Source organism: Gallinula chloropus (genome assembly GCF_964237585.1).
Source record: "Gallinula chloropus genome assembly, chromosome: 3".
Lineage (NCBI taxonomy): Eukaryota > Metazoa > Chordata > Aves > Gruiformes > Rallidae > Gallinula > Gallinula chloropus.
The window spans coordinates 64,557,839-64,571,298 of NC_140087.1; the positions used below are offsets into that span (position 1 = coordinate 64,557,839).

Genomic DNA, 13,460 nt, shown 5'->3' on the forward strand with positions numbered 1-13,460 from the left:
TGCCCCCCAAGTGTGTTTTATAGCTGGTGCTACAGCACCTAATGTGCTAGCAGATGAGTTCTCAAACGCTTACCTGGGGGACCGGTGCTGGTTTGTGCAGACCATGGCTGCCTACACCTTACATGCTGGCTTTTGTCCTTGATTCCTGCTACCGGATCTTATCTTGTATTTCCTTACCGTTTCCTGGGTTAGCAGCTTTACAGTTTCTGTAGGCATGGGGATGGGTTCCATATGTAAGTGCTTTTACATGTCGGGTGTATGCCATGTGTGCTCCCGACGAACAGAGGTAAGTCACAGCAGAATCAAAGGGGCTTATGGTGAGGAAACTCAAACATACAGCAAGTTTCAGATGTGGAGAAGGATATAGGGATGTAGATGAAGATCACTAACAGTGGGTTCTATATGTGACAACTTTTTAATGATTGCATGGAAGGATTTATTAAGGCAGGCTTTGCATTGTCCAACTCATCCTACGTTTTGTCTTAGTACCTTTTGTAAATGCGTATGCAGACTTTTAAGTGAATACTGAAGTGTGTGTATCCAAGAATCCTGCATAAGGTGAGAATTGTGAATAACTGAAATCACATTAACCTTGTACTTGCTACGTGGTTCCAGCATCAGTCACAATCAAGTATGTGGAATAATTAAACTTATGGGGTCAGAGTATGAGGAAAGCTCTAATTAAGCAGGCAGAATCTGTCTTGCATGCTCTTACTAGTCATGTGCCTGAGGAAGAAAGGTAGGCTATGGATGAAGTAAGTATGTGTTGTTCCTACATATGCAGCTTTAATCCAGTGTCCTGATAGTATTATGGACTGGCTAATTATGATACAGTGAGGTGATAATCTTGCTAATTTATCTGTAGATGTCACAAGAAGATGAATTTACTATGCAGGTATTACACTACTGTGAGGAAAGGATCTAATCGAAGGTGTACTTAAGAGTTAAATACCTTGTGTGATGAAAGGAGACAGAAATAACTTGAACATGATGTTGAAAATTGAATGTTGATTTTTTTTTTTCTGCATGGAAAACAATAGTTGTATTTTGAAGTTCAGTACTACTTTAAAAATGGCTTGAGTTACCAAGAGTGTAGTTACTCAGAGCACTTAATTTTGTGGGCAGAAAGGAAATAGGAATGGATGCAGGGCCCATTGCAGACTACTTTACCATTTGTAGTGTTAGCAGAGGTAAAGGGAAAAAGAAAAATCATGCAGAGAACTTAGGTACTCTATGTAAGCAAGCAGCCAAGTTCAGGCATGTTCCCAGACACTCCAAGCCTAAGAACCTGACATGCCACTCTCCTATCCATTCAGAGAGGAGGAAGAAAAGCACAACTACCTGCTACTCATTGAAACTGGCATCTCTTCATGGCATGCCTCAGTATGTGTCACCTTGTTAGGGAAAGATTCCTTAATTTGTGGTTGAGGGACTTGAGTCACAAAATCTGGAGAAAGCAAATTACATAGCGCGCCCCCCCCCCCGGCCCCAGTCTGAGACACTACAGAACCTTAAATTCAGCTTGGAGACTTAATCTGTTTTGCTGAAGGTTGCCAATTTTAGCTAGCCATATCTAATTTGTTACTACTTCTCTTTTGTGTTTAATGGACTGAGCAGTTGAATCCTTCTTTCCTGATTCCCAAACCTATGGAAATCTGACTGAAACAGGCTCTCCTATTTTTACATTAATTTTAGGTGATCTTGTCCCCTGCTTGCTCTAGTGTCAGGTTCCTCAGTTCTTGGGGTCTCAGAAAGGCACCTGGACTTTGTTTATCTCAAAATTTGAGCGTGAAAATTTTCAAGTCCTAGTATTTTTGTTGTCAAAAGTGACACAGGATGCCTAAAGATCTCCAAGACTGCTGTGGCCGTAGATCAGAGGCCCAGCTGGACTGTGTCCCGGCTCCTGCAAAACTCAGAACACCCATCTCACCACAGATAGCACTTGCCTATCATGAAACTGATTGCAGACAGAAAAATTCAAAGATTTACTTTGAAGAATCAAAACTGTCAACTTTATAAATGGGCTAATCCATCCAGGTAAATTCTTAGTCCTTAACCCAGTAAACTCTTGTTGACTACATGCAACAAAAAGCTTTGAGCAAGATCAGTCAAATGACCTAACATGATTTTCTACCCTGAATATTAAGATGATTTTTTGACCATAATGTTATGATTAGCAGTATATTAAGCAGAATCATACCATACAATGACTAAGTACTCCCAAAAAATATGGAAAACAACTACTGAAGAAATGTGACTGTTCTGGTGTTTGCTAAACAGCAAAATAATCTGATCCAACATAAACCTGAAGATTCTGTATGTAATTTTCAAGTAATTGAACACCTTAGTGTAAGAATTCAGTTCAGATTGTATAAAACAAAATTTCATGCTCGGTCATCTTTCTTTTTCTCCAAGCTCATTTTCTCAGTCTTCCAGGCTAAGTGAAGATGATTTACTGCTTTAAGGCACAAGGGATTGTTTAACAGTATTAGGAATGCGACTGGCATAATAGTCATAATTTCTCAAAGTGGCAAGTACCCCAGCTGAATTCATGTGTTTCACTTCCTTGTTATACTGAAATGAGTTTCCATGGATATCAGTGATCTTGCCTGGAAAAAACAATAAAAAGAAATTATTCCAGCAAACAGGAGTTGGAGAGAGAAAGAACCTATTTTTACATGTGATATAACTAAAAAAACCCAGTATGGTCTTATGGGTATACATGCCTGTCTTCAGATGTGAAATATCTTTGCTCCAAGTTTAAGTGCAACAGGTTTTTAGAGACTGAAATCAAGTAACTAATGATTCTATTTTCTTTCAGCAAAAATTAAATACCTTATGTTTCAGGAAAAGGAAAACAGCATCTCTCACTTATGGCTAATTAAAGTGCTTCCTGAGGAGTTCATGCATTGGACATTAACAAGAAGGAAGGAAAAATCCTCAGTTCAAGTAAAAGCCAGTGTAAATCTATACTACAAACCCTAATATAATAGAGGAATACCCCATCTGGTTTTAAATGAGCTTTTAAAAATGACATGAGCAACACAGATCCTTATGCAAGCTAATTTAACCACGAGATACCTACATCACAAGGACGCTAAATGCAGCGCTGAGCTGCCCCAGATTGGTTGCTTTTTTGTGCCTGAGCTAACCTGTTTAAAGCTATCCCAGTTACCAACACTAGAGCCTGCAGAGGAGTTAAATGTCATTATGAAGACTGTTATCCTTGATTGACAGAATTTAGTAGATCAAACCCTACAATTTTTGCACATGGTGGCAAAAGGTTTATCAGCGTGAGCAGCGGAGAAGGTATAGTAATGCTTAAATTCTTGTCAGTGAGACTTCTTGTAACCTCCCTTACCCCCTCAAAGGTGAAGTGGCTTATGTTGGCCGAAGACCACTGATTTTACTGAATAACATGAATAACTCCATTTTGGAGTTTGTACATCTGAGGAACGATGACACAATTTGGCTTATTTTTGTTTTAACAAATTCAATGTCCACGTATTATATAATGTTACTAATAATAACCGAGTTACTAGGAGGGTGTGACTTTACTGTGAAATGGTAGCCAACAGAGAAAAAGGTATTTGCTTTGAAAATATTAATATAACCAAAATTTTGGAATTTGGCTTGTTGAATTTTGACAGCTACTGTTAGTTCAAAAGAAGATCATATCATGCTTTCCAGAGCATAAATTGCTGCCTCTTTGGAGTTACTTTTGATTTCAAAGGGCTCAAAGCTCCCAGAGAATCGTGACTATTTAAATACATCCTGTAATTTTTCTTTCCAAAGACATCTTTTTGAAACTCCATTTTTTTCTATGAAAAGTTATCAATAACTTTAAATTGATGCAGTTTTGCTTTCCTTAGAATTCTGAATGCTATTAACCTACCTCCCACAGCATGAAGAATAGCTTCAGGTGCACATGTATCCCATTTCTTACACCCAGGACTGGCAAAAACATAAGCAGATGCCTTGCCTTCTACAAGTTGAATGATCTGTTATGAATAGAGAGTGGCAATCATTGCAAAGGATCTAGGCATTTAGAAATGGGCTTAAAATACACCAGGAAAAAGGTATTAGATCAGTTTATGTACTTACAGCCAGAAAACTAATACCAAGCATTTTCTTTCCAGTATTACAAAAAAAAAAAATTTACAAAGGTATATACAGTATTACCATTCTGTATGATCTACTTTTGTTTGTTATAAATAAGTCTATAGGATGAAAAAATCTGCTTTTAGTTTCAGAAACAAGAGTTCCCGTCTAGTGCAAGCACTATGAAAATTAAGTGAAAACTATCTTCGTGTTGTCTTCATTTTGGCCTTGCACACATTGGAGAAGCGATTGAAGGGTCTGATTTTTTGGCAACCATGACAAAACTAAGCTTTCAAAACTGCAGCAAATGAGCATTCCCTGTATGCAGAGAATGCAAGGGAAATATCACTATGTGCTTCTACTTTTTAAAATTTTATCCTTTCATGTGTGCTGTTAGGTATCTGGGAAAAAACTGTATTAACACAAACAGGAGGAGATGTCTAATAATTGTGTTTAAATTGAATTCCAATTTAGTCATTCTGGTCTTACGTCTTTTTTTCTCCCTTAGAATACTGGAAAAGCTGGACTTCAACCATGACCAGCATGGCTACTGTTACAGATATACCAGTGCCAAGTTCTCTACCTCATAGCAGACTGAATGCTAGAAAGAGAAGTTGTGCTGGGGAAGGAGGAGGAAGTCTCCTACAAGTAAGCAAATGATCTCTTTGAAAAATCTTTTTCTTTGTTTCAAAAGTACCACCTGCTAGTAAAAACAAAAGACTTAGAGTTTTCATACCTTGTTTCCTGCTCCTCCAACTCTGATGATGCTGTCTGGGTTCAAGGCACTGATGCAGTCATTTACAAGGGTGCTGCTGTGAGAACGGGTGGTGATGATGATGTGTTTCCCAGCAGGTGCTTCTGTAAGCTGAAATCCAAAGGCACCTATGCCCAGGACTCCCCAGATTGTCCTGCCCAGCACAGCACCAGCTCCTGCCTATGAAAAAGGTACATGGGTCTGGTGATGGTTAATCACAGTGAGCACTTAAAGCACAAATGGAAAGGAGTACCTACGGACATCTTTGCATATCAGGGAGTATAATGTTAATACTGTTCTATATGTAAATAATGGCATTTCAAGAGAGCTACTCTAGGGCCCGAGTGAGAAATTGTCTAAGGCAATGATATCCTTTTACCCTTTTATCTGTGATATTGTGGGGGTGTGTTACATCCTGCCTCCAATGAATGACAAATTAATATTTGTACAATTCTCTACTTCAGGCACAACATGTAACTGAAAATATCTTGACTTTTTAAATGTTTCATCATACATGTCACAGAATCAGCTGATGATATGCATTACATCAGCTCGAGCTTTTTCTTTTAATTCTAGTAAGCCTAGTTAATCAGGCTCCATCACAAGTTTTTCTCCCTCTCAGATGATACTGAAATAATCTCCCAACATGTGCAAATGCCTGTAGGTTGGCTATCCTGGACTTAACACCTGAAATGTGGCCTGATACGCTCTAACACAGTGGTCAGTAACAGATATGCTTGGTTTATTTAGGGCTGCAGATCTACGGCAGTTACCACACATCACAAATGCACCTATTGCATGTATTCACTGAAGAATTTATAGCAAAGACTGCAAAAATGCCAAGCTGTACTTGTTTTAAAATAGGCACTTTATATGTAGTGTGGTAATATGCACAGTACATATGTAATACACACTATGTTAGTGTGTTAGACAAGCTTCAGGGTTCCGGTAAAACATTCAAAATTCTGGATATTTAATAAAAACACCACCATTTTATTACAATGTTAACAATTACAATGTTAACTCTACTACATGCTGCTTTTCAGTTGAAAGTATGCTAACTAGAAGTGGCTTAGAAGTGACTGGTAGAAACCACCTAGTGCTTTTAAATCAATGTTTTTAATACCTCATAGTTGTAGTATGGCTGATTAATAACTCCTGCTATTGCTTTGCCTTCATAAGCAATTCCAATCAGAACTGTTACGTGGTCAAGGAGACCTGTACAGAAATAATATGGATCTGGTTATGCTTTAAAAAAAGATAAATTATATATAAAAATAAGCCTTCAATAAAAGTCAAAAAATTCATATGGTGCATGGTATCTTAATTTAAACACTAAAGAGGATTTTCAGGTGCAATAGGCTGATACAGTGTTTTTAGTCATCTAGTCTTGAGGTCTGCAAAAAAGACCCATATAGAATTCTCTTAATAGCACTATGTTACAATTAACACACGTTTAAAGGTACAACTGTATAGTATATAACATTCTTCTGTAATTGTGTGAATTATTTAATGGTATTAAAAACTAGGAATTTGTTGACAATTGTACATCTTTCCCCAAAAGGAAGGAAAATAAATCTACCTCAAAGATTGTACATTAATCTAGTGAAAGATGCAGGAGGAGACTAAAGTGAGGTTTCAGCATACTGGTTTTGGAGGTTCTTTTCCCCCCCTTTCATTTTAAATTCTATTTCTATGGACACAAACTAGGTTTTGCTGAAGGCACTTTCTTCTCATCACTGAAGGACTATGATTTCAGGGAAGAGTTAGGTTTTTTGAAAGGGCTACGAATACAGCTATGGTATTTGGGTTGTTTGAAGAGGAGGATGTAAATATAATTGAGCAGTGTTCCTGCGTGAATGGGAGCTTTAGTCCCTCAAGTAAATGTGAAATTGTAAACTTGAATGAAAACCTAAGGCAACCTGCCAGCAATCAAAGGCAGCCCTTTGCTCCTTGAAATGATAAAAACTGGTGGGCACTCAGCAGCCACTGGGAATATTCAATACTGGTTAGAACTGAATGGAATAATTAAAAATGCCATAGAATTTGAAGTACAGATAAAACATCAGCCTTGTGAAACAATATTGTGACTTCCATCACACCACTATTTACATGTACATGCTAGTCAACTATGTTTCTATAATTTTTCTTGAATGAGTGGAATGAAGAGAAGCCAACCTTCAGTGTACTCTTTGGTTCCATCCAAGGGATCAACCCATATTACAAGCTTTAAAAAGAGAATAAAAAATAAAGGAAAATTAACAAATACAAATAATGTAAGTTAACATGCAAAGTATATAATTTACTTTAGTGTTTTTATTTCCTTATGGTAATAAGGAAATAGAGATTATTTTTTAATATTATGATATGAATGAAGCCTACAATAGTATTCTATACAAAGCTTAACAACTGTCTGGAACTTCTCAGCATAGGGGTATGAGATCTTAAACTGAATATGGAAATGGCATTGCTCTATGTCCAAAGTAGGTTCCTTCCAAGTAAATGTGAATAGCAAGTTGTAAGAAGGAAATTTCCATTTCCTATTATTGCACACAGGAATATTCAGCACTTCTAGCTCTGGCAGTGTGATTCTTATGACTGTTTCAGTTTTTTAAACCAAAAGAAAATTGGCGACATAGAAATAACTCTCTTAATACATTTTTTTAGATAAAATCAGTAAGCAGATTAGAGTGTAAAATATGGAGACACGTGTACCATTACTGCATTACCTCCTCTTCTTTAATTCCTGTGTACTGAGCAGGACAAGTTTTCTTCAGTATTTCTTCACAGTGACCATCTTCAATTAATTCCTCAGTTACCTCATTAGTGGACAGTTCCTAACAAAAGGATTCTCAAAATTATTAGAAAAAAGGTGCTGACTCCTCTTAAGTGCACTTGCTTGCAATTTACTTGACAAAACAAATACACTTTTTATTTAGTTTTGTTTTAAAATGGATCATTTCCTAAAACCCCCTGAAGCAAGTTCCACTGCCACTTAAATTGTTAGTATGAAACAAAGTACGTACTTCTTCTCCTATGATGGTCACCTTGGGAAATTTCCGTGCCAGGGAAGCACAAATGCTCATTTGTACTAGTCGGTCAGCTTTGGTCTGCAAGTCATTGGCTCCTGTCTGTCAAAGGATGGATAGGAATTTGTGTATTTAAAAACACCATCAATAACAAAACAAAAATCCCCCAAAACCTCAGTACAATAGCCCCTATGTCACTCTGAATGAAATTTCTTGTAATGAAGAAGTCTAATTTGATAAATCATCAACCTAGGAAGTGATCTTGAGAGACAGGCTAACGACCGAAAGAAGCAGAGCTTCCCTGTACATAGACTGGTGTGATATTAGAACACTGTTTACATTCCACTGGTGCAGTTGTACTGAGTACCTATTTGTAGAAATACTACAGTATGTATGGTATGAACTCAGATACAGCACAGGAAGAAGCAACAGCTAAATTTAAGTTAACAGGAGAGAATGAATATTTTAAGGCTCACTGAAGAGACATGAGAAATTAGGCAAGAGGAGAAATACAGGGAAAGTGTTAGTAAAAGGTGATTTAAAAGTCTAATTAGTCTAGCTTGTTTAAAGAATGAAATTATGATGATGTATAAACTTCTACATAGTGAGCAGTTCTGTTGTCGGGTGGGTTACAGTAATTTCTTCATAAATGTGAATCACCTGCTACATAGTGGAAGTGGACAATTTTATTAATACTTTCTTGCCTTAGTCTTCATCTTCCTCACTGAAAGGAGGGGAGCCCCTTAGGTCTGGAGACAGCACCGCAGTAAGAAATATTTCTGATAGCATACTTCTCTAATAAGGAATATTTCTTGTACCAGAGAGGTGAGGATTTTATTTCCTTCCTTAGCTGCTGATTTTCAAAAATATGACTTTTGACGCTCAGCATTAATAAGAGAATTGAAACTGGAATAAAGTAAAAGTAATACCTTCTCCACTATGCCCAGATCTCCTGCAGACATTACATTTCTAACAATTGTTGCGGCTTTCTCCGCAACAGAATATGCAGAGGCAACCACACGCATGAGTAGAGCTGGAGAAGCCATACTGATTCCTGACAAAAAAAAAACCAAACAGTGAAATTACACATTTCTCTGGTCAAGAAAAGACAAGAAGGAAAATATTTCACATAACATTCCAAACAGATACAGTTTAAGCTGAGTAGGAAGGGAAAACTGTGGGTCACTGCCAGGGAGTAGTAATGAAGTCAGCTTTGACTTTTTAAAAAATGCAATCAATAAACACAGGGATATAAAGCTATTTCAAACAAGCTTTTTCTAATATCCATGCTCCCTCTGACAGTGACTCTAGTTCTCCTTGTTAGAAATACCAAAGGTCCTAAAGAAAGGACTTGAGGTAGACACATTAGTGAATCAGTAATTTATTGTACGTTCTTGCAAGAGCAGGAGCAGGTGACCTAACAAAGTAGGCACACTTTTGGTCAGTTTGTAGCGTTTTTATATCATATCCCCATCTGAAATAATTAGGTTACCTCATATACCTATACATATTCATAACCTGTTCATATTAAAATGAATTCCAAAAGGTGATTTCCATAAACTCCTCCCAATTGTGTCTCTGCACTGTCTCATGGTGGTGGTCATCGGGGGTCTCAGCGATGAAGGCTCAGAGTCTTCATCAGGTTGAACTTTTCACCTCCTTCCCCTGTCACAGGCGTAGTTGTGATTGTTCCAGGTGGACAACTATAACTGGGATGTTTCCTTCTTATCAGTCCTTGGTCTGCTTTAAATTATTCCAAGAACACTAATCACTCAGGACTAAATACACTAGAAACACTAGAGTTGTTCAAATGAGACATTGTTTATGTGAGGTCACCTCTGATATGCCACTTCAAACCATCCTCTTAGCAAGTCTTCCTTAATCCTTTACAAGCATCTTGTTAGCAAGTCCCGTTTATCACAAATAGCAGTAATAGCAAGAGGTGCAATATTTCAGCAATGTTGAGACACATGTCCACTGGTACAGGCATTCTTTGAGGGACACAGTCCTTCACATCACCCCGTGGCTCAACATTGCCATCTTACAGATGGTGTTCTGTGATGGATAGAGGTAAAGCAAAGAGGAATGAAAAGTGTGTGCACAATAGTTCAATAGCTACAATCAAAACATTCAGACAACTGACATTTCCAATAATCAATAATAACTGTTAACATTTGATGAACATTTATTAAACACCGTAAGTATCACAAGAACATGTGAAGTAAAAGTTTCCTTCCCCTGTTTCCCTATGGATTAAGTTTTTCAAAATTTATGAGCTCAATTTAGGTGCTTTCATGTCTGCCAGGGTACTAAGTTATAAATATTCCTTTTGTCTGGGACAAATGTTTGTTGTCTGAATAGTGGAGCTTAATTAGGACATAAAGTTTGTTGAAGGAATCCAGAGCCGCCATCCAGGCTTCAGTTTTAATTATGTAGCAGCATCTTTCCCGTGAGCTGTCTCTGCTGGGACGGGGCCCCAAAGCAATTCAAGACTGATAATTGTCCAATATATGGATATAAATTTCATCTGCATCTGCTAACAGAGCTGTGTGTTCTAATTGGGAGATAGGTTGTGCCATAATTCTTTTAACACAATTAACAGCAAAAATTCCTTATCTTCCTAAATTCCTCTACAAAGGATTTATGATGAGGCAGCCTGAGTCCTTCACCTCTCAAATCAGCAAAAAAAAACAATAACTCTTTTCAATTTGCAAAAGCAACATTTCCCAGCATTTTCCACATCCTCACCAAAATAAAATTTGGCATTAAGATAAGGGCAACAGCAGAAGTGTGCAGAGTTCCACATTTTTTGTACATTTTGGAAGTAAGTTCATTTTTTCCTGAATGGAAACTATAATTGGTTTGTGCCCAGACTCAAGTTTAAGGCTGACAGACAGGATGATGAGAGCAACTTTACCTACTATTTTCATTTATTTGAATATAAAGTAGGCTTTTGTAGATGGCATTATTGTGGATATAAAACAGGCTGATGATACGAAGATACTGCAAACACCGCACTTGTGTGTGAAAGTCTGTTCATCTAAATCTTATCATCCTTTCTGTATTGCTTTAACTTCTCTTGATTTCTTTACGGAAATCTATTTACATCTTCCTTCCCTCAATGCTGTATATCCTGTTATTCTTCCTATGATTGTCCTCTGTGTTCCCCAGAACGCATTAGTGCATTTCACTATCCCTTCAGTTCCCAGGTAGAACTATCACTTTTGCAAAGGGCCATCTATTCATCTCAGCTTTTCTCTACCTCAGGAAGTATCAATAACCATGCCATATTCTTTAAAATGCAGTGATAATTGCTTTATTGCTTTTTATGTTAATAAATGAACTTGTTAATCACCACATAAAAGGTGATATATTAGGCTTCTCTCACAGCCAGTGTTTGCAGCAAGTATTGCATAAGTGGCAAGAGGTCATTATACAATGCCTTTCCTTTCTTCCTTGAGAGACCTACTCAGTAAAGTGTAACATGCAATATGAGCTAGGGAGCTGCAATAAGAGCTAGGGAGCCTGCTTTGGCAGGGGGGTTGGACCCGATGATCTCTCAAGGTCCCTTCCAACCCCTGTGATTCTATGATTCTATAATGAGGTGATAAGGCGAGCTACTGTAGATGATATTGATGTGACCTCAAGTTCATGCCTGTTCACAGCAAAGGCAAACATGCAATTTTAGAGATTTCCAAATACCAGCTGGTTTAAGAACTTTTTCACCATTTTAGAAACACTGTATTTGTATCTCAAGTCAGATCTCTGAAGCCAGAAGAGTAGAGTGATTGTGTAAGTAGACTAAAAAAGCACAGTTGCTAATGTTAATTATTATTTACTGCTCATGGGTGAGAGCAAAGTGCTCTGGAGTCCTGTAAAATACCCAAAGTGTATGTGGGCTATCTTGGGCTGGTAACAATGGTTAGAGGAAATATTGGAAATGTTGCCTGTGGCAAGAAGCAGGTCCCAAATGAAAGTTGCAGAGCAAATGTGTGTTGTAACACATGGAAGACGTGTACTATTTTAAGTATGTACCAACATGTGAAACAAGTTAAGAGGAAGGAAAAAATGCAGTTTACTCCATACTGAAAATATGAGTGTTTGAGAAAAAGTAGAAAAATTAGCATATTAGATGGGAAGTTTGGGGTTAAAAGAACTGAGCTCAGAAAAAGGAAATTAAGATTTTATGCTCAGCTTCTCATTCTTCATCTGACCTTTTACTGGACATTTGATCCTGCTTTGTAAAATGAGGTTAAAACTTATTTGATTTAAAGGCTTGATTTATTTCTTGATGGCATTATGTTTCAAAAGCCTCAGAAAACAATACAGAAATAGTTATCTTATATTCTTGAAGCTTGACTCAAGGTGCTGCTTAGGCATTTTTTCCTTGGACATCAAGGCAATCAAGTATACTTTCTGTTCTGAGCTTGTACCTGAAATCTCTAAGCAAACCTTAGAGCATTCTTATGAAAAACAAGGTTTATTAAGCGAAACTGAAATGGGAGGTTCAAGATCCCCCTTCTCCCCAATATTTAGTAACTAATGAAGTGCATTATTACTGAAAAATGTGCCTTAAACTTTTACAGGACTGTGTCTCCTGTATAGCACGTTTTCCAATGTGTTGGACCTATCTGGTTAGATGAATTACCCCTGTGTGCTAGTTAGTCATAAGTTTCTCAAATCTAACTTTTTGATCACAAATTAACTGCTTTGTTTATATGTTTATGGCACATTCTGAGGAAGGCAGTATCTAACATATACTTCCACAGCACAAGATAAATTAATTCTCCAGTAGTTGTTACACATTTTAACTGTTAAACGTTTAAATATTACAGGATGGCTACAAATAATTTATCAAAACTAGGCTGAATGATGCTGATGGAAGAAAATGGACATCTCACGCAGCACACCTTTACGTGTCAAACTGTGACTTCTCCCTCTGACCTCTTCAAAGCCCCGGTGACTACAGCTCCCTGTTTGCTTACAGCAGGCTCTGGCTCACATTTAGGAAGAGGTAAAGCTTTCCATTCGGCACAGCTTATGGAAGTGGTCTGTGCCAAGCAGCAGCAGGGGGGGCTCGGAGGGGGATAATGCCCGGGTCACGCTGTGGTTCACCTGCAGACTTCCAGTGGGAAAGGGCTGCGTTAACGTCGTTTTACTGAACCGCTTTGAGGCCGCTTGAGTTTGTATCAGATAAATAAAAAGGCAGATCCTGTGCCGGATGTCCCTGTGGTTATTAGCACGGTCCGCGGCGCGCTGCGGACCAGCCGCGTTACTGCCCAGCGCTCTCTTAACGCACTGACTCGCGCCGTGCGGTGGCTGCAGGTGACAGGAGACGCGCTCTCACCGCCCGACGCAGCGAACTCACCCTCTCCAGTCGCGCTTGTCCCTTGATGCTGGCCGCGTCCCTTGCGCTCCTCGGGCCACCGATGTTCTTCCTCTCCCTCTTCGCCGTCACCGTTCACCAGCGGCGTGCGGGGCGCTCTGAGCTCGCCGGGAGCCGTTCCTGTCGGTCCCCGCGCCAGGCGATGAAGCAAGCGAAGCCGAAGTCCAAGCCCCGCCGCTTAGCTGCCTGC

General features: G+C 38.5%; 1 protein-coding gene across 1 annotated transcript; it reads right to left on the reverse strand.

Annotated features, from left to right (window-relative positions):
• Window positions 1-1,994: 1,994 nt before the first annotated feature.
• Window positions 1,995-13,445, reverse strand: BPNT1 (3'(2'), 5'-bisphosphate nucleotidase 1). The gene is made up of 9 exons (XM_084261762.1): window positions 13,253-13,445; window positions 8,814-8,938; window positions 7,882-7,986; window positions 7,585-7,692; window positions 7,034-7,082; window positions 5,982-6,073; window positions 4,838-5,035; window positions 3,896-4,001; window positions 1,995-2,609 (listed from the first exon to the last, which is right to left on the reverse strand). Exons 2-9 carry the CDS (start codon window positions 8,928-8,930, stop codon window positions 2,461-2,463), a joined length of 924 nt encoding a protein of 307 aa, XP_084117888.1. The 5' UTR covers window positions 8,931-8,938; window positions 13,253-13,445; the 3' UTR covers window positions 1,995-2,460.
• Window positions 13,446-13,460: the final 15 nt, after the last annotated feature.

Coding starts and splice junctions, on each gene's coding strand:
- BPNT1 (XM_084261762.1), bottom strand. CDS start 8,930: ATGGCTTCTCCAGCTCTACTCATGCGTGTGGTTGCCTCTGCATATTCT. Junction 7,693..7,881: donor TGACCATCATAGGAGAAGAA/GTACGTACTTTG, acceptor TCCTTTTGTTAG/GAACTGTCCACTAATGAGGT. Junction 4,002..4,837: donor TTGGAGGAGCAGGAAACAAG/GTATGAAAACTC, acceptor TATTCATAACAG/ATCATTCAACTTGTAGAAGG.